The sequence below is a fragment of the Trachurus japonicus genome, chromosome 1, assembly GCF_045865225.1.
Source record: "Trachurus japonicus isolate A0001 chromosome 1, Traja_1.0".
In the NCBI taxonomy this organism is placed as follows: domain Eukaryota; kingdom Metazoa; phylum Chordata; class Actinopteri; order Carangiformes; family Carangidae; genus Trachurus; species Trachurus japonicus.
This window is the reverse complement of record NC_140907.1, coordinates 40,505,873-40,530,150: the sequence shown is the minus strand read 5'-3', so window position 1 is coordinate 40,530,150 and position 24,278 is coordinate 40,505,873. Positions and strand designations below refer to the sequence as shown.

The 24,278-nt window shown below is 41.9% G+C and overlaps 2 protein-coding genes across 3 annotated transcripts in view; one reads left to right on the top strand and one right to left on the bottom strand.

Annotated features, from left to right (window-relative positions):
• Nucleotides 1–9,471, bottom strand: part of mtif2 (mitochondrial translational initiation factor 2) — a 29,995-nt gene extending 20,524 nt beyond the window's left edge. Inside the window, exons 1-3 of one of the 2 annotated variants that reach the window (XM_085788216.1) lie at nt 9,350–9,471; nt 7,168–7,334; nt 1,005–1,119 (exon numbers count right to left, since the gene is read on the bottom strand). In XM_085788216.1, coding sequence (XP_085644342.1) covers nt 1,005–1,119; nt 7,168–7,332 — 280 coding nt within the window. In that variant the 5' untranslated portion in view covers nt 7,333–7,334; nt 9,350–9,471. The remainder of the gene's footprint in view (nt 1–1,004; nt 1,120–7,167; nt 7,335–9,349) is intronic. The other variant, XM_085788208.1, reaches the window with a different exon arrangement.
• A 1,638-nt stretch (nt 9,472–11,109) lies between these two features.
• LOC146992624 (uncharacterized) lies at nt 11,110–17,274 on the top strand. Its single transcript, XM_085791124.1, has 8 exons — nt 11,110–11,173; nt 12,610–12,678; nt 14,354–14,443; nt 14,563–15,609; nt 16,672–16,835; nt 16,902–16,923; nt 16,984–17,071; nt 17,151–17,274. Exons 1-8 carry the CDS (start codon nt 11,110–11,112, stop codon nt 17,272–17,274), a joined length of 1,668 nt encoding a protein of 555 aa, XP_085647250.1.
• Nucleotides 17,275–24,278: the final 7,004 nt, after the last annotated feature.

Sequence of the window (24,278 nt, the reverse complement as noted above, 5' to 3'; positions counted from 1 at the left end):
CACATTTTAGACAAGTTTAGACTATAGTCTACTTGCCAGCCCATAGGGCCCCATTGTGAACCCGGAAATGTTGAGTACCCCAAGGTTTTATGTTAGAAATATATAGTATGGGTCCCCAGTATCCAGAAACTGCTGGATGCTAACTTATATATATTGGGCAATTAGCATAATTGACATAATTAGCATAAATTAGCATAATTGCCTATATGGGCAATATTTCAACAAAATTGACTTGGCTGATCTGGGCAATATTGGAGTGGTTTTAGGGGTTATTGATGATGCTGAATCCATTTCTGACATTTTCAAAATTCAAAATGGCTGTCTAAACCGGAAGTGACCAGATTTTAACCGCCAGTCGGCCGATTTTGATGGATTTCAAATGGTCACTTCCGGTTTAGACAGCCATTTTGAATTTTGAAAATGTCAGAAATGGATTCAGCATCATCAATAACCCCTAAAACCACTCCAATATTGCCCAGATCAGCCAAGTCAATTTTGTTGAAATATTGCCCATATAGGCAATTATGCTAATTTATGCTAATTATGTCGATTATGCTAATTGTCCAATATATATAAGTTAGCATCCGGCAGTTTCTGAATACTGGGGACCCATACTATATATTTCTAACATAAAACTTTGGGGTACTCAACATTTCCGGGTACTCATTGTTGGCAAGTAGACTACTAGTGGGTCATAGTAAGTAAATATATTTTAAAATTAATTACACAAAGAGCCTGTTAGCTGTCAGTTAGCATGTTAGTTAACGGCCACTTCAGCCAAACCCTCTTGTCTTATATTTTACCCTCTGTTATTCCCATATTATTCATTTCATCACCATAACCTCCAGCTGCCGCCTTGAGAAGTTTCTGCATCTCTGTTTGTCCTTCTCCTGGTTAAGATATGATAATAACTGCTGCTGTTTTCACTACGTAGCTAAGTTACCACAGTTACAGCTGACGCTTTCCTGTTGCTATGGTAACCGCCAGCCGGTTCCGGTTCTTACCGTAGTCCTTCTTCATGGCGTTGGCGAGCGCCGCCACCGTCATCCTCTGACTGATCTCCACTTCCTGTCTGTCCACTTTGGGTTTGACCTTCTGGACCTTCTTCTGACCTTTGACCTGGAGGAACAAACAACGGTGTTAGGGACCGACCGAGGCTTCCTATTGGCTGTCAGAGACCGGGCCGAGGCTTCCTATTGGCTGTCAGAGACCGGGCCGAGGCTTCCTATTGGCTGTCAGAGACCGGACCGAGGCTTCCTATTGGCTGTCAGAGACCGGGCCGAGGCTTCCTATTGGCTGTCAGAGACCGGACCGAGGCTTCCTATTGGCTGTCAGAGACCGGACCGAGGCTTCCTATTGGCTGTCAGAGACCGGGCCGAGGCTTCCTATTGGCTGTCAGAGACCGGGCCGAGGCTTCCTATTGGCTGTCAGAGACCGGACCGAGGCTTCCTATTGGCTGTCAGAGACCGGGCCGAGGCTTCCTATTGGCTGTCAGAGACCGGGCCGAGGCTTCCTATTGGCTGTCAGAGACCGGGCCGAGGCTTCCTATTGGCTGTCAGAGACCGGGCCGAGGCTTCCTATTGGCTGTCAGAGACCGGGCCGAGGCTTCCTATTGGCTGTCAGAGACCGGACCGAGGCTTCCTATTGGCTGTCAGAGACCGGACCGAGGCTTCCTATTGGCTGCTAGACCGGACCGAGGCTTCCTATTGGCTGTCAGAGACCGGACCGAGGCTTCCTATTGGCTGTCAGAGACCGGACCGAGGCTTCCTATTGATAGCTTTCATGTGACGTCACGGCCCGTATGGAACGCCCCCCTGGCGGTCAAAACAATCCACTTCCCCGCTGTCCGCTGGTTAGGACAAGGCAGAAAAACACACACTGCTCCCTGCTGCTTCAAAAATACCGGTGTTATGGCCCAACTGGTGTCTGATTTAACTGGTTACCGTACCGAACAACAGCTGTGCTGCACTTCCGTCCGCAGATTTGTCACAAATTCACAAATCAAGCCGCAGTTCACATGTTACTGCAGCGAATAGCTTCTGTGAGTGAACCTGTTCAGGCAACCTACAGTCAGTCAGCGCCACACTACTCTGACTCTGCACAACCCTGCACTATGACAAAGCCTGTCATGTTAAAGTTACGAACTAATGGAAAACACTCTGAAAATACAATAACAACATCGTCCTCGCCGCGCCGCGGTCGGTCCCGACCCCCGTTACCGTGTCGCTGCCGCCGCGGGCGGTGCTGTTGCCGTGTCCGGTGGCGGGCGGTCCCGCCGGGTTACCATCGCCGCCGCCGCCGGTCCCGCTGCTATCGGACCGCCGTCATCGTTGCCGTCGGTAGCGGTGCGTAGCAAAGCTCCGGGGGGTAAAGGGGGGGCAGCTGGTCACCGTGCAGCCCAGCTAAGGGCTCTGGTTTGTGGGTGAGAGGAGCAGGGAGCCTGGGCTCAGTGGGCTGGAGCTCAGACTGTGGAGCTCAGCGGAGCTGCGGTACCAGGACAGTGTTCCCACACAGGAAAGTTACAGGTACATTTCTACCACTTCAACAAGTTCAGAAACATTATTTTAAGATCAAAAAACTACAAAATGGGGCTTTTAATCAGACACCAGTTGAGCCATAACACTATTGGTTACAAGCGGTGGAGGATGATGGATTCTCCACCAGGTAAATGTAAACATCGCCCAACTGGAGCTTCGGCAGGGAACTGGTCATCTTAAACAGCTGGTATACAGCAGCTGGTGTTGAATATGGGTCACAAGTGACCAAAACTTCAAAGCTGTTTTTATATCTTTCTTTCTCGGCTGCTGGCAGATGATTTAAGTCATTACTCGGTTGTTTGTCCATAGAAAGTCCATTGCGAGGCCACTTTGGAATGTTGCTTTTGACCGCCAGGTCCCTGGGAAGTGACGTCACTGAAAGCTATCAATAGGCTGTCAGAGACCGAGGCTTCCTATTGGCTGCTAGACCGGACCGAGGCTTCCTATTGGCTGTCAGAGACCGGGCCGAGGCTTCCTATTGGCTGCCAGAGACCGGGCCGAGGCTTCCTATTGGCTGTCAGAGACCGGACCGAGGCTTCCTATTGGCTGCCAGAGACCGGGCCGAGGCTTCCTATTGGCTGTCAGAGACCGGACCGAGGCTTCCTATTGGCTGTCAGAGACCGGACCGAGGCTTCCTATTGGTAGCTTTCAGTCACGTGACTTCCCAGGGACCTGGCGGTCAAAAGCAACATTCCAAAATGGCGGACTGTGGAGCTCAGACTGTGGAGCTCAGACTGTGGAGCTCAGATTGTGGAGCTCAGATTGTGGAGCTCAGACTGTGGAGCTCAGACTGTGGAGCTCAGATTGTGGAGCTCAGACTGTGGAGCTCAGACTGGAGCTCAGACTGTGGAGCTCAGACTGTGGAGCTCAGATTGTGGAGCTCAGACTGTGGAGCTCAGACTGGAGCTCAGACTGTGGAGCTCAGACTGTGGAGCTCAGACTGTGGAGCTCAGACTGTGGAGCTCAGCGGAGCTGCGCTACCAGGACGGTGTTCCCACACAGGAAAGTTACAGGTACATTTCTACCACTTCAATGAGTTCAGAAACATTATTTTAAGATAAAAAAACTACAAAATGGGGCTTTTAATCAGACACCAGTTGAGCCATAACACTATTGGTTACAAGCGGTGGAGGATGATGGATTCTCCACCAGGTAAATGTAAACATCGCCCAACTGGAGCTTCGGCAGGGAACTGGTCATTTTAAACAGCTGGTATACAGCAGCTGGTGTTGAATATGGGTCACAAGTAGGGCCCAACCGATATGGATTTTTTGGGGCCGATGCCGATTACGATTATTAGGGGGGAAAAAACCCGATAACCGATTAATCGGCCGATTATTATTATTATTTTTTTATTAAGTTTTAAAATTGAATTACTATAATAATATATCTATACATATTATATAATATATAAATTAGGGCTGCCTGGTCGACCAAAAAATCATTAGCCGACTAAAATTTCATTGGTCGATTGGTTGCATGAAAAAAACAAAACATTTGAAGCCCTGTCTTGTCAAAATGAAGTCAAAATCAATATGGGCTTTTATTTTGAAGGGCCAAATACAGGAAGTCATGACACGTGATACTTTTTTGTTGTTTTTTTTTTTACACGGCACGGCGTCTCTCTCTCTCTCTCTCTCTCTCTCTTTTCAATCAAAGCGATCAGCGGTTGCTGCCGTGCCCGGCACCGTGTCACAGCCTCACCGGCGGTCAGTCTCACAGTGTCACGGAGCAGAGACATGATGATAGTCCCCGACTCCCCGCTGCAGTCAGAGTCCCCCACCGCTCCACACCGCTGCAGTCAGAGTCCCCCACCGCTCCACACCGCTGCAGTCAGAGTCCCACACCGCTCCACACCGCTGCAGTCAGAGTCCCCCACCGCTCCACACCGCGGACCCCCCCACCCGTCACACAGCCTCAGCTCAGTCACTCACCCTCATCTACTGTTTATTGGTGATAAATGAGCTACTGCCGTGCCGGTAGGCTATTGAGAGTGAGGAGTCACGTGCCGATGGTCGGCCATGATGGAAGGAGACGCTATCGGTTGCCAGGGGCAACGTCATCAGAACAGCACAGAGACGGACTAAATTCTAGCTCTTTTTTGCGCCAACAGATCAACAAATTACTAGAAAGAATAAGGAGAAAGTAAATCACTGAAGCAGTTTTTAACACAGCAGTGATTTCCGGCATTGTAAAACAGTAAATTACGGAGTAGACGATTTTGTTTTGCCCATAGACTAGTATGGCTGTTGCCACCGGAATCCTTCCATCATGGCGGAGAAGGGGGGCGGGGCTCTGACATGGATGTATTAGGGCTCTGAGCTGTGACGACAACTCCTCACTCTCACCCCGACCGGCTTGTTGAATCTCGGACCCAACACGGCCGGAGACGAGCATTAATTAATTAATTCACAACCCGACCGCGGTAAAAAAAAAAAAAAAGGGAAACAGAAAGCCAGCGGCAACACTGGTTTTGAGACAGATCAGTCACTCTGCTGTGTGCTGTGACTGAGGTGGTAGTGGATGGAGTTTGTCATGAGGTCGGCGCCGGTGCGGGGGAATCTTTTCAAAGTAAAACCAAGTTTTATTCCCTGCATTTTTATTCCTGAAAATATCGGCGAAAATCGGCGAGTTTTGGCCGATTACCGATTAGTTTCAAACGGGCTATAATCGGCCGATTTAATCGGCTCGCCGATAAATCGGTCGGGCCCTAGTCACAAGTGCCCAAAACTTCAAAGCTGTTTTTATATCTTTCTTTGTCGGCTGCTGGCAGATGATTTAAGTCATTACTCGGTTGTTTGTCCATAGAAAGTCCATTGCGAGGCCACTTTGGAATGTTGCTTTTGACCGCCAGGTCCCTGGGAAGTGACGTCACTGAAAGCTATCAATAGGCTGTCAGAGACAGAGGCTTCCTATTGGCTGCTAGACCGGACCGAGGCTTCCTATTGGCTGTCAGAGACCGAGGCTTCCTATTGATAGCTTTCATGTGACGTCACGGCCCGTATGGAACGCCCCCCTGGCGGTCAAAACAATCCACTTCCCCGCTGTCCGCGGCTTAGGACAAGGCAGAAAAACACACACTGCTCCCTGCTGCTTCAAAAATACTGGTGTTATGGCCCAACTGGTGTCTGATTTAACTGGTTACCGTACCGAACAACAGCTGTGCTGCACTTCCTCCGCAGATTTGTCACAAATTCACAAATCAAGCCGCAGTTCACATGTTACTGCAGCGAATAGCTTCTGTGAGTGAACCTGTTCAGGCAATCTACAGTCAGTCAGCGCCACACTACTCTCACTCTGCACAACCCTGCACTATGACAAAGCCTGTCATGTTAAAGTTACCAACTAATGGAAAACACTCTGAAAATACAATAACAACATCGTCCTCGCCGCGCCGCGGTCGGTCCCGACCCCCGTTACCGTGTCGCTGCCGCCGCGGGCGGTGCTGTTGCCGTGTCCGGTGGCGGGCGGTCCTTTGTTACCATCGCCGCCGCCGCCGGTCCCGCTGCTATCGGACCGCCGTCATCGTTGCCGTCGGTAGCGGTGCGTAGCAAAGCTCCGGGGGGTAAAGGGGGGGCAGCTGGTCACCGTGCAGCCCAGCTAAGGGCTCTGGTTTGTGGGTGAGAGGAGCAGGGAGCCTGGGCTCAGTGAGCTGGAGCTCAGACTGTGGAGCCCGGCCGAGGAGGCCTGCAGACGGACGTCCGCCCGGCCGAGGAGGCCTGCAGACGGACTCTGCCTGTGTGAGGAGCCGCTGCAGCTCCAGAGCTCCGGTGCTCCGTCGGTCCAGCGTTACGTCGGTCCGGCGAACAACGTCGGTCCGGCGGTACGTCGCTCCTCACACAGGTAGAGCTTCACTTACATGAAACGTCGGCGTAAACTTCTAAATAAAACTTAGTAAAGTGACGCTACAGCGCTAAAACATGCAGGGAAGAAGCAGGAAGTAGTCCGCTCCGCTCTCCGCTGTGACCCCAGCCACAACAGAGCAGCATGGGAGGAGGCAGGGCCGGTCTATGGGCTGGAGCAGAGACCTCGGCATGACCATGTAGGGGAGTCCGGCACGCATCGACGTAGACGCGAGCTCATGTAAAAAAAAACTCAGCGCAACCGAGTGTAACAGGTGTGCAGAGAAATCCCAATTATCTAGCAGGGTTTACCTCCAAATGCATTAACCTCAGGATATGACACTTCCACGGCCTCTAGAACCATTATCCAACATTTTAAACATATATAAAAGTCTGAAAAGCTGGAAAAGCATAATAGGTCCCCTTTAAATCAGACTCATCACATTAAAAAGCAGCTTGTTTTTAGACACTTTTTACTTCTTTCAAGCTGATTTTCACTTGAAAAAAGTAGAAAAATCTGACAGTGGAGCAAGTTTTTCTTTCTTATTACAAACACAAAAAACTTACTTTCACTGGCAGATTTTTCTATTTATTTCAAGTGAAAATGAGTTTGAAACAAGTGAAAATGATCTAAAAACAAGTTAATTTTTAGGTGATGAGTCTTATTTTAAGTGGAAAGAGATTAGTTTTGACTAGAAATGAGACATTTTGACTAGAAATAAGACAAATATTCTTGGAAAGATGTAGAGTTTTTGCAGTGTGGCTACCACGGTCGGTCGTTTCCTCACCTGTTTGGCGGCGTACTTCCTGTCCTGCTGACAGAGCGAGGGGGCGGAGCTCCAGGACGGAGACAGGAAGCTGCTGAGCAGAACCGGGTCGGCGTGGACCAGCCGCCGGCCGCCGCGCATCACCGATGACATCACCGATGACATCACCGATGACATCACATTCATACCTGCAGCAGAGAGTTCACTTAGTTTAGTTTATTGGAACAGTATCTTCTTAAAGGGACAACCAGGAGTTTCTATTTGGTTATAAAAAAGTCTGATATTAATGTGGATGAATCTCCGTTACCACTTGTTAATGGTCCATTTTAGATAAATCTATGGTTTTGTCTCTATGGTTATTTTGTTATTATTAGTGGTGGTGGTTTACTTTCGGTTTCATGAGAATAATGCCGCCGAATCTCCGTTTATGGTGGGAACTACGACGGTATGTGATCGTCTTCCAACCTCTGACTTTAATTCTTGATGAATGAAAACATTTTTGGCAAGAATTTCACGGTGCGCGCGGAGGCTAATGGTAAATTTAGTATGAACACACTTCACTTGCCAAAACTCCTCGTTGTCCCTTTAAAAACAATGAAAATGGTGAAATTAAACATAATGCAAGAGAGGTGGAAGTATGAAAATACCTCCCCCATGTAGAAACAACAGTGGAGGTCTTCAAAGTCAAAAATAGATTGTAATTCATAATATTACTATTAAATAACAGAGATTTTTTTGTAGCAATTTACATACAAAAAGAAAAATAAAGATTGACAGATCCAGAACAAATCTTTGCCAAAGAAAGAGTGATTTTTTCAGTTGTTTTTGAACAAAGACAGTGGAGAGAGAGAGAGAGAGAGAGAGACTGGTTTTAGTGATGGAGGTAAATTGTTAAAGTGGAAGTCTGACAATATGGAAGATGGAAGTCATTTCAACGTGTTGTATGTGTCTGATATGAATGGATGTGTGAGGAAAACCTGAATGGGAAGGCATGAGATAGACAGACTCACTCATCCATAACACACAGGTTTAGTTTACTATCTATCTAAGTAGAAGAGGCAGTTAGCTACATTACGGCAGACTGGTGGTAGATGATTCATAAATCATAAATCAAAAACAGAGACTGAACCTTGACCCCATGAAGGAGTTTATAGCTCTAACTGAATCATGCTTATTATATTTATAGAAACATAATGAACATAATGAACCATTTGACAGCTACATCATGAAACCCATTATATATTTATATAATTTAGATATAAGAATGTTAGACCACAGTGAAGTTAGTTTGAAGTTGGATATTTGTCAGACATTCACTCCTTCTCAATACATTAAACATTCATAGAAAATATAAGATGTGTTTAAATGCAACAACAACAGGTGTGTGTCGTAGAGGAGGGTTAGCTCTACCATCCTGTGGTGATTTAGAGCAAATAGGTCACATGACCTGGGAGTTATTGAGCTCTAACACTCTGATTTACTGTATAAAATAAAAGATTCAGTCATGTGATAAAAGATTCATGTGACCTGTTGACTCTAAACCACCACAGGATGGTAGAGCTAAGCCTCCTCTATGACACACACCTGTTGTTATTTTTTTTTTAATAATGTTTTATTAAACGTGGTGTCTTGCCCCATAGGTGCCCAGCTCATGGGCTTACAGGACACACACCAAACACAGAACAAACACCGGCACACAGGAGGATAAGGAATACAGCTCGTACGCATGCATGCATTGCATTTAAACACATGTAATATTTTCTATGAATGTTTAATGTATTGAAAAGGAGCGAATGTCTGTCAGATATCCAACTGAAAACTAACTTCACTGACTGGACCCTTGACCCCATGAAGGAGTTTATAGCTTTAACTGAATCAGGCTTATTATATTTATAGAAACATAATGAACATAATGAACCATTTGACAGATACATCATGAAACCCATTATATATTTATATAATGTAGATATAAGAATGTTAGAAATAAGAATGAGAGGGAGGGGGGACGGACAGAACCTGGACCAGAACCACAGGACCAATAAACATAATAAAATGTGACGTTTGACAGGTTTCTGGCTCTGAGTCCTGAACTGTTCTGGTTCTGGTTCTGGTTCTGGTTCTGGTTCTGGACCCGGCTCACCGGCTCAGCGGCTCAGCGGGTCCAGGTCCAGGTGACCCAGGTCCTGGTTCCGTCTGGTCTCACCTGTCTTAGCCGGTTCTCCTCGGATCAGATCATCCTCCTCCTCTCAGTCCGTCGCTGCTCGCTGGGCGCCGCCATGACAGTGCGTCACACCGGAAGGAGCCGCCGCCGCTGCCGCTACACGAAGGTTCCGGCCGGAACCGATCTGCTCTGACGGAGGTCGGACTGATTTCAGTGTGACACAAAGACACAATCTGGTCTTTTTCTTTCGTCCAGAGACAAAATGACTTTTTTCCCTCAAATGTTTTATTGAAAAAGTACAAAAATAAACAACACTGGCATGTTTCGTAGTGCATAAACCATAAGTGTGAAGGGAATGACAGGTGAACATCAATCAACATCAGTGCAAGTTAAAAAACTCCACTCACAATAGCAACATACACATCAGTGCTTCAATAGAATACATTTAGAACAGTTGAAATAACATTAAAATTAAAATAAACATCTCAAAATAAATAGTCAAAAATAGATTAAATATAAAATAGGCCTAGAATAAACGTTTATTTCATAAGGGGGATTCAAATCAATTTTAGTTATTCATTTCAGTGGGAAAATTCTTTAAATTATCATATCGTTTCTGTGGCTTTATTTCTGTTACAAGTTTTAGTGATTTCATGTACAATATAAATTCATACATGAAGACAATAAATTTGGGGGATGACTGGACATATCTAAGCCCTGTGTGGTGTTCAGGTCAAACTGACCCGTTTCACAGTTTAAATCAAGACATCTGTTTCCACTTCACTGCAAAAACTCACAATCTTACCAAGAATATTTGTCTTATTTCTAGTCAAAACAATCTCATTCTACTTAAAATAAGACTCATCACATTAAAAGCAGCTTGTTTTTAGACACTTTTTACTGCTTTCAAGCAGATTTTCATTTTAAAAAATCTGATAGTGGAGCAAGTTTTTCTTTCTTATTACAAACACAAAAAACTTGCTTTCACTGGCAGATTTTTCTACTTATTTCAAGTGAAAATTAGTTTGAAACAAGTGAAAATGATCTAAAAACAAGTTCATTTTTAGGTGATGAGTCTTATTTTAAGTGGAAAGAGATTAGTTTTGACTAGAAATTAGACATTTTGACAAGAAATAAGACAAATATTCTTGGAAAGATGTTGTGTTTTTGCAGTGTGTCGTCCTCTAAACTCTGTAGCTCGATCATTTCACCACTACACTTCAGTACAGTACGTAGCTACTGACTTTGCTTTCATGTTGTATATTGATGTATGTAAATGTGTGTTTGTTCTGAGAGCGCTCCATCTTTCTAATATCATGTGATTCTTCTGATACATGACAGACAACACACTGGCTGCAAATGCATCTGAACACTTTTAGATAGATTTTCACTGACAATAAGAGCTCATTTACTGCAGATGTGAATAAAACGCTGCCACACAAAGTTGTTTTCTGACTTGTTGTTGCAAATTGCTCCTTGGAAACTTGAATCATGTTGAAAATATGAATGTTTAATGAAGAAACCTAGTTATGAAAGAGCTCATCTGCTGCTGCTGAACAGTTTGTCAGATTGCATAGGTTCATTTTTCACCATGTTCACTTTACACATCATGTTTTGACTTCATTACAGTAAATACTCATTAATAAAAGAGGAACTGCAGCAGTGTGAAAACATCTAATTATGTAAAAAAGGAAGAGAGGAAACTCCCTCGCACAACACTAGACAGTCTGCTAAATAAAGACAGTAGACTTTTCTACTCGTCTTCATAGAGAGTCCCTGGTGAACTTGATGCTGTGTTCAGGATGAAGAGAAACACTCAGCAGCCAACTGTCACGTTCCAAAACCCAACTGTTTCTCCATCTGCAGGTAAGATGCTTTCTAACAGAATCCAGCTTCACCTTTACCTTCTCATCTTTTCTGCTGCTGCATCTTGTTTGATTGTTTTCACTATTTTCACACTAGTAGTCGTCCTCTAAACTCTGTAGCTCGATCGTTTCAACACCACACTACAGTACAGTACAGTACGTAGCTACTGACTTTGACTGCTTTCATGTTATAGATAGATAGATAGATAGACAGGTAGATAGATAGATAGATAGATAGATAGATAGATAGATAGATAGATAGATAGATAGATAGATAGATAGATAGATAGATAGATAGATAGATAGATAGATAGATAGATAGATAGATAGATAGATAGATAGATAGATAGATAGATAGATAGATAGATAGATAGACTTTATTGATAACAAGCTGAAATGACAATGCAGCAGCAGCATTACACAGACACACAGTGACGATAACAACATATAGTATAAGAATATAAAGAATAAGAATATAAAGAACAAACTATACATAATAAAATAGTAAAATATAAAGAACAAACTATACATAATGAAATAGCAATAGCAAATAAGATAAAGTGTGATGTACAAAAGTATATACAACAACAAATTGGCAGCGTTGACTTTAGTGCAAAGTAGAAAATGTGCGATGTGTGTAACTGTGTGTAGAAAAATAAGGTGCGTATTGACTGTAAGTTATGACCAGAGTTTTTCAGCTGTTATTCTGCTTTCTTTCTTATATTGATGTAGCCTATGTGAATGTGTTTGTTCTGAGAGCGCTCCATCTTTCTATTATCATGTGATTCTTCTGATACTGTACATGACAACACACTGGCTGCAAACAGGGCCGTTGTAGGCTATAGGGGAGAAAGGTGATGATAATTCTAGGGGCCCAGAGCCCAGTAGGGCCCACAAAAAAGTCTAATCTTTGTATGACTGATTTATTCTGCATAATTTTATTTATTTATTTAAAAAGGACAATGTACATTAATAACATCAGCTCTTTTCTCTTTTTAAGGAAGAGAAAAGAGGAAGCCCAATAACGTAAATGCAAGTAGCTCATTTTCACACCCACAGTCCTCAGGCAGTTTACATAGAGAAGATTTCATAACAATGAGACAGACACAGATATAACAAGACAGACATGATAGAATCAGACACAATATTGACAGATGAAGTGAAACAGACAACAGTAAAACAAAGTAGGCCAAATAAAAAATGATAATACATACGTAGTCTAAGAAAAAAAGTGTAAAAGTCAGGGGCCCACTTTAGTATTCTTTCAGGGGCCCCAGAATTCCTAGCAACGGCCCTGACTACAAATGCATGTGAACAGTTTTATTTTTAGGTTTTCAGCTCATCAGACTTTGACCACTCTGTTGGTGTATAACACGACAATAAGAGCTGATTTACTGCAGATGTTTAACCACCGGTGTTTGATCTGAACTGTTTCAGAGGAATGTGAGGAAGACGTCTATGTTAATGCAGCAGTGAGCTCTGACAACAACCTGCCCGCCATCTTAGGTCTGTTACTGACGCACTTTACTTCACTATAATTAACATAACCTACACACTTGTGTTTTCAACAGTTATAAAAATGATTAATAAACATGATAATGTTTAAATTTGAAAATGTGAAAGTTAAAGGGATAGTATCATTTTTTTTAAAAGTGTGGTTGTATGATCTACAAATAGCCCCTAAGTACTTTAATTGCAGTAGAAGACTCTCTGCACTCCTCCCGTTAGCAACGCCAGCCCATAATAGCCCTGCCCAGAGATTTACAACATACAGGGCCGGATTTACTAAAGTTTTGCGTGTATTAAAACGTGTGCAAACGTGATTGCACGCGCAAACACATGTGGAACCTGATCTACTAACCGGGCGCACCGAGGATTGCGTCTCTCAAATGGGCAAAATAGCATTTAGCGTGTTTCCCTTGATGAATGGGCGTTTCTGCCAAAACACGCAAAATACTGGGAGGAGTAGATGCAAATAGATTTATTTAGCGTGTGCAATGTGATTTACCAAACCAGGAAGAGATTGCGGTGGCTGTTTTTGCGTCTTTATTCACCACGTCTGAAAACCATGTACTAACTGATACAACTTTGCCAAAACGTATGCGTTTATTGATTTGATACCTGTCAGAGCCCCATGATCTCACATCTCTGCATTTCCTCACGTCTGGGTAATTCTCTAACAGTTTTTCAGCCGTGTTAAAAGTCTTTTACGCGCCGTTACGCACGGGGCACGTCTGTCCTGCAGTGCGCTCCTCTCCCCTCCTCTCCTCTCCAGTACCTGGCTGCTCAGCTCCGTCACCGCTGCCTTCACCCGTCTTTGATCCCTCTGGTCAGTGGTCAGAGCGTTTAGATCCGTGTGTCCCACCTGAGCTCTCTATTAATCCACTGGATCATGGGCGGCACACACACACACATATTACAGGTGTGTGATTGTCGCTGCAGCTGCTGCCTGTTCGTCACTATATGACGAGTTGGGCCCTGTAGCGATTTGTGTTTATTTATCTAAACAGAGCGCGAGAGAGATGAACACACATGCTGTCATTGTAGCATCGGATCAAATGTCATTCTGTCCCTTCGTCCGTCCAGCTCTCTGTCCACTCTCTCCATGGCGGAAACGATTACCACGCGCAAAACCCTCATTTACATATTGCGGTTTGCACGTGTTTTCATTTAGCGGGTTTCTCTTAGTGGATCACCTGTTTTGCGTGCACTAACCAAACACGCAATATTTTAGCGGGCGCAAACAATATAGCGCCCGCTATCTGGGACCTTAGTAAATCCGGCCCAGAGTGTTGTGAACAGACCCAAAGAAACGGCCTATTTTCACGGCCTAAAAGAGGTTTTACCTGAAAAAAAATACACAGTTCCATTGTTCACTATAATATAATTTTTTCCAGCCACTCAAAGTGCAGGAAAAACACAGTTTTTATAGGTCTGTTCACAACACTGTATGTTGTAAATCTCTGGGCAGGGCTATTATGGGCTGGCGTTGCTAACGGGAGGAGTGCAGAGAGTCTTCTACTCCAATTAAAGTACTTAGGGGCTATTTGGAGATCATACAACCCCACTTTTAAAATAAATGATACTATCCCTTTAACAGTCCCTGTATATTCAGCATTTCAAAAGGAGGATGTTTCAAATCCTCTAACTCTAACTGAACCTTTGACTCTTGTTGTGTCAGATGAGAAGCCTCGCTCCTTAACGCAGTCTGTTCCAACAATAGCAGTGAGCTGGGTCATCCTCTCTGTGATCTTGGCCCTTGATATCTACTGTGAGTAGAAACTCAGCTGTGAGCAAACATGTCCAAACACTTCTCTGTTAATGCTCTGATACAATGATTCTCTGTCATCAGCTCTCCTCTACTTCCTGTCTGTGTTTTTGACTCTCTAGTTACTTCTGTCATCTCTGGAAACAACACCAAGCTGACTGAAGACAACCAGCAGCTGATCGTAGAGAATAAAAAGCTGCTGGGGCAGTTAAAGGAAAACCAAACAGCTCTGCTGGAGGAAAACCACAATCTGAGACAAAATCTGAGTGATCTCACAAACAGGTTTGGGAATCTAACAGAAGCCTTTTATCTCTCAGAGCTCAGGGTCACAGACCTGACTGTAGAGAACCATCAGCTGACTACAGAGAATCATAACCTGACTACAGAGAACCATCAGCTGACTACAGAGAATCATAACCTGACTACAGAGAATCATAACCTGACTACAGAGAACCATCAGCTGACTACAGAGAATCATAACCTGACTACAGAGAATCATAACCTGACTACAGAGAACCATCAGCTGACTACAGAGAACCATCAGCCGACTACAGAGAATCATAACCTGACTACAGAGAACCATCAGCTGACTACAGAGAACCATCAGCTGACTACAGAGAACCATCAGCTGACTACAGAGAATCATAACCTGACTACAGAGAACCATCAGCTGACTACAGAGAACCATCAGCTGACTACAGAGAATCATCAGCTGACTACAGAGAATCATAACCTGACTACAGAGAACCATCAGCTGACTACAGAGAACCATCAGCCGACTACAGAGAATCATAACCTGACTACAGAGAACCATCAGCTGACTACAGAGAACCATCAGCTGACTACAGAGAACCATCAGCTGACTACAGAGAATCATAACCTGACTACAGAGAACCATCAGCTGACTACAGAGAACCATCAGCTGACTACAGAGAACCATCAGCTGACTACAGAGAACCATCAGCTGACTACAGAGAATCATAACCTGACTACAGAGAACCATCAGCTGACTACAGAGAACCGGGGGCTGAAAGCAGAAAACAAGCAGCTGGAGACAAAGAGCAACAACTTGACACAACAAATACAGGACAAGGAGACAGAGTGGATTCAGTCTAACGTCACTCGAGCTCAGTGGAGCATCAACGCCTACTGTTCAATAAGAGATAACAGTAGGGGAGAGTGGGGTAAGATGAGCCAATGGGTAAGTTGACCCACCCCTTGTTTCTAGGAAACTATAGGAAAAAGTTAGCATGTGACCAAATATTTGGGAGGCAGGCATCATTTCATGGAGTCTGTGAAGATTAGAACCATGTGAGTAAAGTGGTTTAACATTTATGACCAAAAAATCATTTTTCACTCTCGAGAGTGAATTTTGTTGATCATAAGTTTCATGAGAATTGTGTTTAGACCAAAAGAGATTATTGTAAATGTGTTTTATACATGGGTTGTGGTATCTATGAGCTACAACATGAGGTAGTAAACCTAGCATGAAACTGCACCATTTTAGCTGTGGGAGTAATAAACCCAAGCTAAGGTAGCTGTGGGGTAAGTTGATCCATCTGGCCAGGGGTAAGTTGATCCACCTATCCTATACACTTAATGAATGTATTTTGGCTGTATATGTCCAAATGATTAAATCAAGATTCTGTATGTTTGTGATTACAGTAAGTATGTTCCTATAAACAGGAAAAGTTGTTTATAGTGAGGCCAAACTTTACTTTCAAAGAAAAATCTCTGGGATTCTTCCCAAGATGCCACGTAATCACAAAACTCCCCAAATCTCAGTGAGTTGGTGGCTCAGCAGGAAGTCCCTGCAGTTTGTGTTCACCTGTAGCCTGGACAGATGAAATATTAAGTAAAGGGGGAGGTAGGAGATGGATGGAAGGAAAGAAGGGGGGGTTGATCAATTTACCCCACTCCTATGGTCAACTTACCCCATTCATGGGGTAAGTTGAGTCACAAGACCACTTTTTTTGAACATGCTATATTTTAAAAACAGTTATATTTACACTCATTCTGTTAATTTGTAGGGATGCAAAACATCCTGAAATATATGCAGATGTGTTAGTTAGCAACAAAACTATAATTGTCTTGATGTAGTGATCCTGAATACAAAAAGTGGCTCAACTTACCCCACTCTCCCCTATGTTCAGATCCCTTTAATTACTGACCAAATACAATACAGTCACTATACAATAATGTTGTTAACTAGTTTGTCTCTGTTGTTACAGGAAGACAGTGTCAACCTTGTCAGAAGGGCTGGCAACATAGGAGGTCCAGCTGTTATGCATTTAATGACCCTGACCCTCCAGGACATAAAACCTGGACAGAAGCTCTAGAAGTCTGCAGAGGAAAGGGTTCAGGTCTGCTCGTTATAGCTGATGAAGCAGAGAAGGTAATGACAATATTAAAAACATCTTAGAAGAATTAAAAGTATTTTCTGTAGGTCTGGAACACAGAGTCTGTATCACAGTGTTCTTGGTGTATTTAAATATCTCTGACGTCTGTGTGTCTCCATTGTCCTCAGACAGATGCCAATGAAGCCAGTTTTGGATCCAGTGGATTCTGGTTTGGTCTGAGAGTTGAAGATGGAAAGTGGAAGTGGGTCGATGGAAGTGATCTGAACAGAGAGTAAGAGACACATTTCTGAACAATTTAAATTAAATTAAAATCTCTCAGCCTTCATCTAACCACCATGTTTCTCCCTCAGCTTATGGACAGAACCTGCTGTGGAAGGTCACTGTGCAGTTTTATTTAAAGACCAAGGATGGAGATCAGTGAGATGTAGTGAGAAGAACCGGTGGGTCTGTGGAAACACAGCTTTATCTGTTTGAACAGGCGAAGTTGCTTCCTGCTTCTGCTTAGGCTCTCTATATGCCCATTATACCATGGTTAACAACCAATCAGATTGCCGGATTTCACCTTTCCGTTTTATAATAGATGATATATGTGCAGTGAGCTCAGAGGGCAGTAAACTGTTGATCATCACTGACTCTGAATGAGCTTTTCTTCTACTTTGTTAGAGATGCTGTTGTACCACACTGTGCTTCTCATGTGTCTATTAGCAGCTTGATGGAAGGGACCAGTGATACTGCTCAGTTTGCTGTTTGCTGTGTGCAACATTTGAGGTGGTTGGTGCTGATTGGCCACCGGAGGGAGCTGTAGTACCTCTCCACTCATGTTGGCTTGTGATGTAAAGAATAACTTGATGTGTAGGTGACAGTGAAGTGGAAATATTAATGTTTTGTTGTTTATGTCTGTGAATAAAACGCTGCCACACAATGTTGTTTCTGACTTGTTCTTGCTAATTGCTCCTTGGAAACTTGAACCATGTTGAAAATATGAATGTTTAATGAAGAAACCTGGTTATGAAAGAGCTCATCTGCTGCTGCTGAACAGTTTGACAGATTGCATAGGTTCATTTTTCACCATGTTCACTTTACACATCATGTTTTGACTTCATTAAATACTCATTAATAAAAGAGGAACTAAAGAGGAAGAGAGGATACTCACAGCACAACATTAGACAGTCTGCTAAATAAAGACACAGTCACAGCTAAACTGACCTCAACCCAATAGATGCATCGGTCCAATGGCAGCGCCTCCTGGTGGAGGAATATGGGTTTTGCAAAAGCGCCCAAGAACTGACATCTCTGCATTGTTGGTGAATGAGCAGTGTGGTGTTTTCAATAATTTAAGGACATTTATAGATCACCCACGTTAATAGCATCATTGAGGATCCTTTACAGATAAATATTAACACATAGGAGAGTAAAAAAAACAAAAAAAAACAGTTGTCTACATTAATGTTTCAATCTACATTTTGTAATAAACAAATTCTAAGTATAATCTGATATGACCAAGACACCTAAAAACAAAAACACGGCCGTTTTCATCAATTTACCAGCAAGTGGGCAACACACATACATTGGAGTGAATGGGTTTTCTGGGCGCTTTTGCAACACCCATATCCTGCCACTAGGGGTGCAAAACCCTTAAACCCTTAAACCCTTAAACCCTTAAACCCTTAAACCCTTAAACCCTTAGACCCTTAAACCCTTAAACCCTTAGACCCTTAAACCCTTAAACCCTTAAACCCTTAAACCCTTAGACCCTTAAACCCTTAAACCCTTAAACCCTTAGACCCTTAAACCCTTAGACCCTTAAACCCTTAAACCCTTAGACCCTTAAACCCTTAAACCCTTAGACCCTTAAACCCTTAAACCCTTAAACCCTTAAACCCTTAGACCCTTAAACCCTTAGACCCTTAAACCCTTAAACCCTTAAACCCTTAAACCCTTAGACCCTTAAACCCTTAAACCCTTAGACCCTTAGACCCTTAAACCCTTAAACCCTTAGACCCTTAGACCCTTAAACCCTTACCACGGGAGTCAATGGTGGTGCCGTTACCCCCAGTTCCAATCCGCCCCCTAAAGCCTCAGGCCCTGACCCCTCACTGACTAAAGTGACGTCAGCTCTAAGTGACAGAGTGTGAGAGTCTGTGAGGGTCCAGATGCTGTAAACATGAATGGAACAGCACTTACCCACTCTCACCACACGTTACCTTGACAACAACATGTTTTTAACTCCGCCCTTGGACCGATAAATTTACTGTACTTTCAATACGCGCAAAGTGTGTGAGGGAGACGGACTCAAAACTAAATGTTCCTGGATCAGATCTGATCAAATCATCATCAATAATCACAAACTGCACGTTAATACTGACAGTAAACTTCTTCTTTTCTTTTTCTTTCTTTCTTTCTTTTTTTTTGGTTGTTGCTCTTGTCCATTAACAATAAAGAGAGCGGCGGAGCTCTCTCTGTCCACGTGTGTTAAAGGGACAACGAGGAGTTTCTATTCGGTTATAAAAAAGTCTGATATTAATGTGGATGAATCTCCGTTACCACTTGTTAATGGTCCATTTTAGATAAATCTATGGTTTTGTCTCTATGGTTATTTTGTTATTATTAGTGGTGGTGGAAATGCTGGGCGAGCCGACCAGCGTTTCTTTACTTTCGGTTTCGTGGCGAGTCATGAGAATAACGCCGCCGTATGAATCTCCGTTTATGGTGGGAACTACGACGGTATGTGATCGTCTTCCAACCTCTGACTTTAATTCTTGATGAATGAAAACATGAGTCTGTCTTGCACCGGTCAAAGAATTTCACGGTGCGGAGGCTCATAAATGTAGTGAGGAAACACTTCACTTTAACAAAACTCCTAGTTGTCCCTTTAAATTACTTTTCTTTTTTTTTTAACACTCGTGTTCCGACGGCATCCCATGTGTTTGACTTCACAACGCTATGAACTGTGGGTAATTCCCCTACCCAAAGTCAGCATCGGTGCTGACCTACGGTAAGGGGGGGGGGCAGTAAGGGCTCATTCACTGACTCACTAACTTGATGATCTGACAGTGGAACAGCCCTCACACACTCACAGACTGAACCGTGAACGCGCCTCTAAGTCAGTGAGTCCGTGAGGGGTCGGATTGGAATTGGGTTAGAGAAGGGCTGTGATGCTGGGCAGGCCTAACGAAGTTTCTGATCAGATAATTGTACATATATTTTTCCTGCTGAATTTTTGCTTATTTTGATTTGTCTCAAAGGACAATAAAAAACTCTTTCTTTTTGCACCAACCCGACTTTGTCTCGCTACCTGCCATTGACTTTTTCAGTCAGACTTTCTGCCAAACTACCTTCACTCAGGTCAGAGTGTGACATAGATAGATAGATGGATGGATGGATGGATGGATGGATGGATGGATGGATGGATGGATGGATGGATGGATGGATGGATGGATGGATAGACAGACAGACAGACAGACAGACAGACAGACAGACAGACAGACAGACAGACAGACAGACAGATAGATAGATAGATAGATAGATAGATGGATAGATAGATAGAACGATAGATAGATAGATAGATAGATGGATAGATAGATAGAACGATAGATAGATAGATAGATAGATAGATAGATAGATAGATAGATGGATAGATAGATAGAACGATAGATATATAGATGGATAGATAGAACGATAGATAGATAGATAGATAGATAGATAGATACATAGACAGACAGACAGACAGATAGATAGATAGATAGATAGATAGATAGATAGATAGATAGATGGATAGATAGATAGAACGATAGATAGATAGAACGATAGATAGATAGATAGATAGAACGATAGATAGATAGATAGATAGATAGATAGATAGATAGATAGATAGAATGATAGATAGATAGATAGATAGACAGACAGACAGCTCTCGACTACCAATGAAACACAAAAGTAAGTAAAAAATGTCATACCCTCACTCTCACACACACATTTTAAAATAAATGTTGTTATGACTTTTTTCTGGTAAATGTACGAGTTTGGTTTGAAATGTGATTATTGATCAGACCTGAAACTGAAACATGAAGAAAATATTGAAATGTGCAAACTACACTTCACACAAACACACACAAACACAAACACAAACACACAACAGGTGAGTGTTGATTTGAAACTAATATAGTTTATTGATCAGGAGCAGTGAGACACAACAACACATTGAAGTTTTAAACACGTTTAATAATTTCATCATTTCACTGTAAAACATTTTAAACTTGACTCAGTTTGATATGTCGGCCACCAGGGGGCCTCGCTCAGCTCAGCTCATCCAGCCAATCAGAGCTCAGAGCTTCATCATCATCTACAGAGGCCACGCCCACTTAGAAAAAACTAAACAAAACTAAACAAAAGAACAGTTTGGACTCTCTGAGAATAGCAATAATCAATTATAATTATTCTCGTAATGTTATGACTTTTTTCTCATAGGAAATGTACGACTTTATTCTCGTAAATGTACAACTTAATTCTCGTAGGAAATGTACGACTTTATTCTCGTAAATGTACGACTTAATTCTCATAAATTTACGACTTTATTCTCGTAGGAAATGTACGACTTTATTCTCATAAATTTACGACTTTATTCTCGTGGGAAATGTACGACTTTATTCTCGTAAATGTGCGATTTAATTCTCGTAAATTTACGACTTAATTCTCGTAGGAAATGTACGACTTTATTCTCGTAAATTTATGACTTTATTCTCGTAGGAAATGTACGACTTTATTCTCGTAAATTTACGACTTTTTCTCGTAGGAAATGTACAACTTTATTCTCGTAATTTACGACTTTTTCTCGTAGGAAATGTACGACTTAATTCTCGTAAATGTACGACTTTATTCTCGTAAATTTACGACTTTATTCTCTAAATCTGTGTTTTTTTTTATACTCCTTCGTAAATTTGAGATAAAGACAAAACGTTAATAGATTACGAGGTAACATTTAATATCTGAACCGATGTTAATGGGATTATTGATCAGACCTGAAACTGAAACATGAAGAAAATATTGAAATGTGCAAACTGCAGTTCACACAAACACAAACACAAACACACAACAGGTGAGTGTTGATTTGAAACTAATATAGTTTATTGATCAGGAGCAGTGAGACACAACAACAGGTTGAAGTTTTAAACACGTTTAATAATTTCATCATTTCACTGTAAAACATTTTAAACTTGACTCAGTTTGATATGTCGGCCACCAGGGGGCCTCGCTCAGCTCAGCTCATCCAGCCAATCAGAGCTCAGAGCTTATTATAGATAAAGACAAAACGTTAATAGATTACGAGGTAACATTTAATATCTGAACTGATGTTAATGTGATTATTGATCAGACCTGAAACTGAAACATGAAGAAAATATTGAAATGTGCAAACTACACTTCACACAAACACAAACACACAACAGGTGAGTGTTGATTTGAAACTAATATAGTTTATTGATCAGGAGGAGTGAGACACAACAACACGTTGAAGTTTTAAACACGTTTAATAATTTCATCATTTCACTGTAAAACATTTTTAAACTTGACTCAGTTTGATATGTCGGCCACCAGGGGGCCTCGCTCAGCTCAGCTCATCCAGCCAATCAGAGCTCAGAGCTTCATCATCATCTACAGAGGCCACGCCCACTTAGAAAAAACTAAACTAAACTAAACAAAAGAACAGTTTGGACTCTCTGAGAATAGCAATAATCAATTATAATTATTCTCGTAATGTTATGACTTTTTTCTCATAGGAAATGTACGACTTTATTCTCGTAAATGTACAACTTAATTCTCGTAGGAAATGTACGACTTTATTCTCGTAAATGTACGACTTAATTCTTGTAAATTTACGACTTTATTCTCGTAGGAAATGTACGACTTTATTCTTGTAAATTTATGACTTTTTCTCGTAGGAAATGTACAACTTTATTCTCGTAAATTTACGACTTTTTCTCGTAGGAAATGTACAACTTTATTCTCGTAAATTTACGACTTTTTCTCGTAGGAAATGTACGACTTTATTCTCGTAAATTTAAGACTTTATTCTCGTAATGTTAAGACTTTATTCTCGTAGGAAATGTACGACTTTATTCTCGTAAATTTATGACTTTATTCTCGTAATGTTAAGACTTTATTCTCGTAGGAAATGTACGACTTTATTCTCGTAAATTTATGACTTTATTCTCGTAGGAAATGTACGACTTTATTCTCGTAAATTTACGACTTTTTCTCGTAGGAAATGTACAACTTTATTCTCGTAATTTACGACTTTTTCTCGTAGGAAATGTACGACTTAATTCTCGTAAATGTACGACTTTATTCTCGTAAATTTACGACTTTATTCTCTAAATCTGTGTTTTTTTTTATACTCCTTCGTAAATTTGAGATAAAGACAAAACGTTAATAGATTACGAGGTAACATTTAATATCTGAACCGATGTTAATGGGATTATTGATCAGACCTGAAACTGAAACATGAAGAAAATATTGAAATGTGCAAACTGCAGTTCACACAAACACAAACACAAACACACAACAGGTGAGTGTTGATTTGAAACTAATATAGTTTATTGATCAGGAGCAGTGAGACACAACAACAGGTTGAAGTTTTAAACACGTTTAATAATTTCATCATTTCACTGTAAAACATTTTAAACTTGACTCAGTTTGATATGTCGGCCACCAGGGGGCCTCGCTCAGCTCAGCTCATCCAGCCAATCAGAGCTCAGAGCTTATTATAGATAAAGACAAAACGTTAATAGATTACGAGGTAACATTTAATATCTGAACTGATGTTAATGTGATTATTGATCAGACCTGAAACTGAAACATGAAGAAAATATTGAAATGTGCAAACTACACTTCACACAAACACAAACACACAACAGGTGAGTGTTGATTTGAAACTAATATAGTTTATTGATCAGGAGGAGTGAGACACAACAACACGTTGAAGTTTTAAACACGTTTAATAATTTCATCATTTCACTGTAAAACATTTTTAAACTTGACTCAGTTTGATATGTCGGCCACCAGGGGGCCTCGCTCAGCTCAGCTCATCCAGCCAATCAGAGCTCAGAGCTTCATCATCATCTACAGAGGCCACGCCCACTTAGAAAAAACTAAACTAAACTAAACAAAAGAACAGTTTGGACTCTCTGAGAATAGCAATAATCAATTATAATTATTCTCGTAATGTTATGACTTTTTTCTCATAGGAAATGTACGACTTTATTCTCGTAAATGTACAACTTAATTCTCGTAGGAAATGTACGACTTTATTCTCGTAAATGTACGACTTAATTCTTGTAAATTTACGACTTTATTCTCGTAGGAAATGTACGACTTTATTCTTGTAAATTTATGACTTTTTCTCGTAGGAAATGTACAACTTTATTCTCGTAAATTTACGACTTTTTCTCGTAGGAAATGTACGACTTTATTCTCGTAAATTT

Bases quoted from the DNA above. Each gene is read 5' to 3' on its own strand.
- LOC146992624 (XM_085791124.1), top strand. From the start codon at position 11,110: ATGAAGAGAAACACTCAGCAGCCAACTGTCACGTTCCAAAACCCAACT. The intron at 11,174-12,609 runs GTAAGATGCTTT...GAACTGTTTCAG, and splicing joins AACTGTTTCTCCATCTGCAG to AGGAATGTGAGGAAGACGTC. The intron at 16,924-16,983 runs GTATTTAAATAT...ATGCCAATGAAG, and splicing joins TGTATCACAGTGTTCTTGGT to CCAGTTTTGGATCCAGTGGA.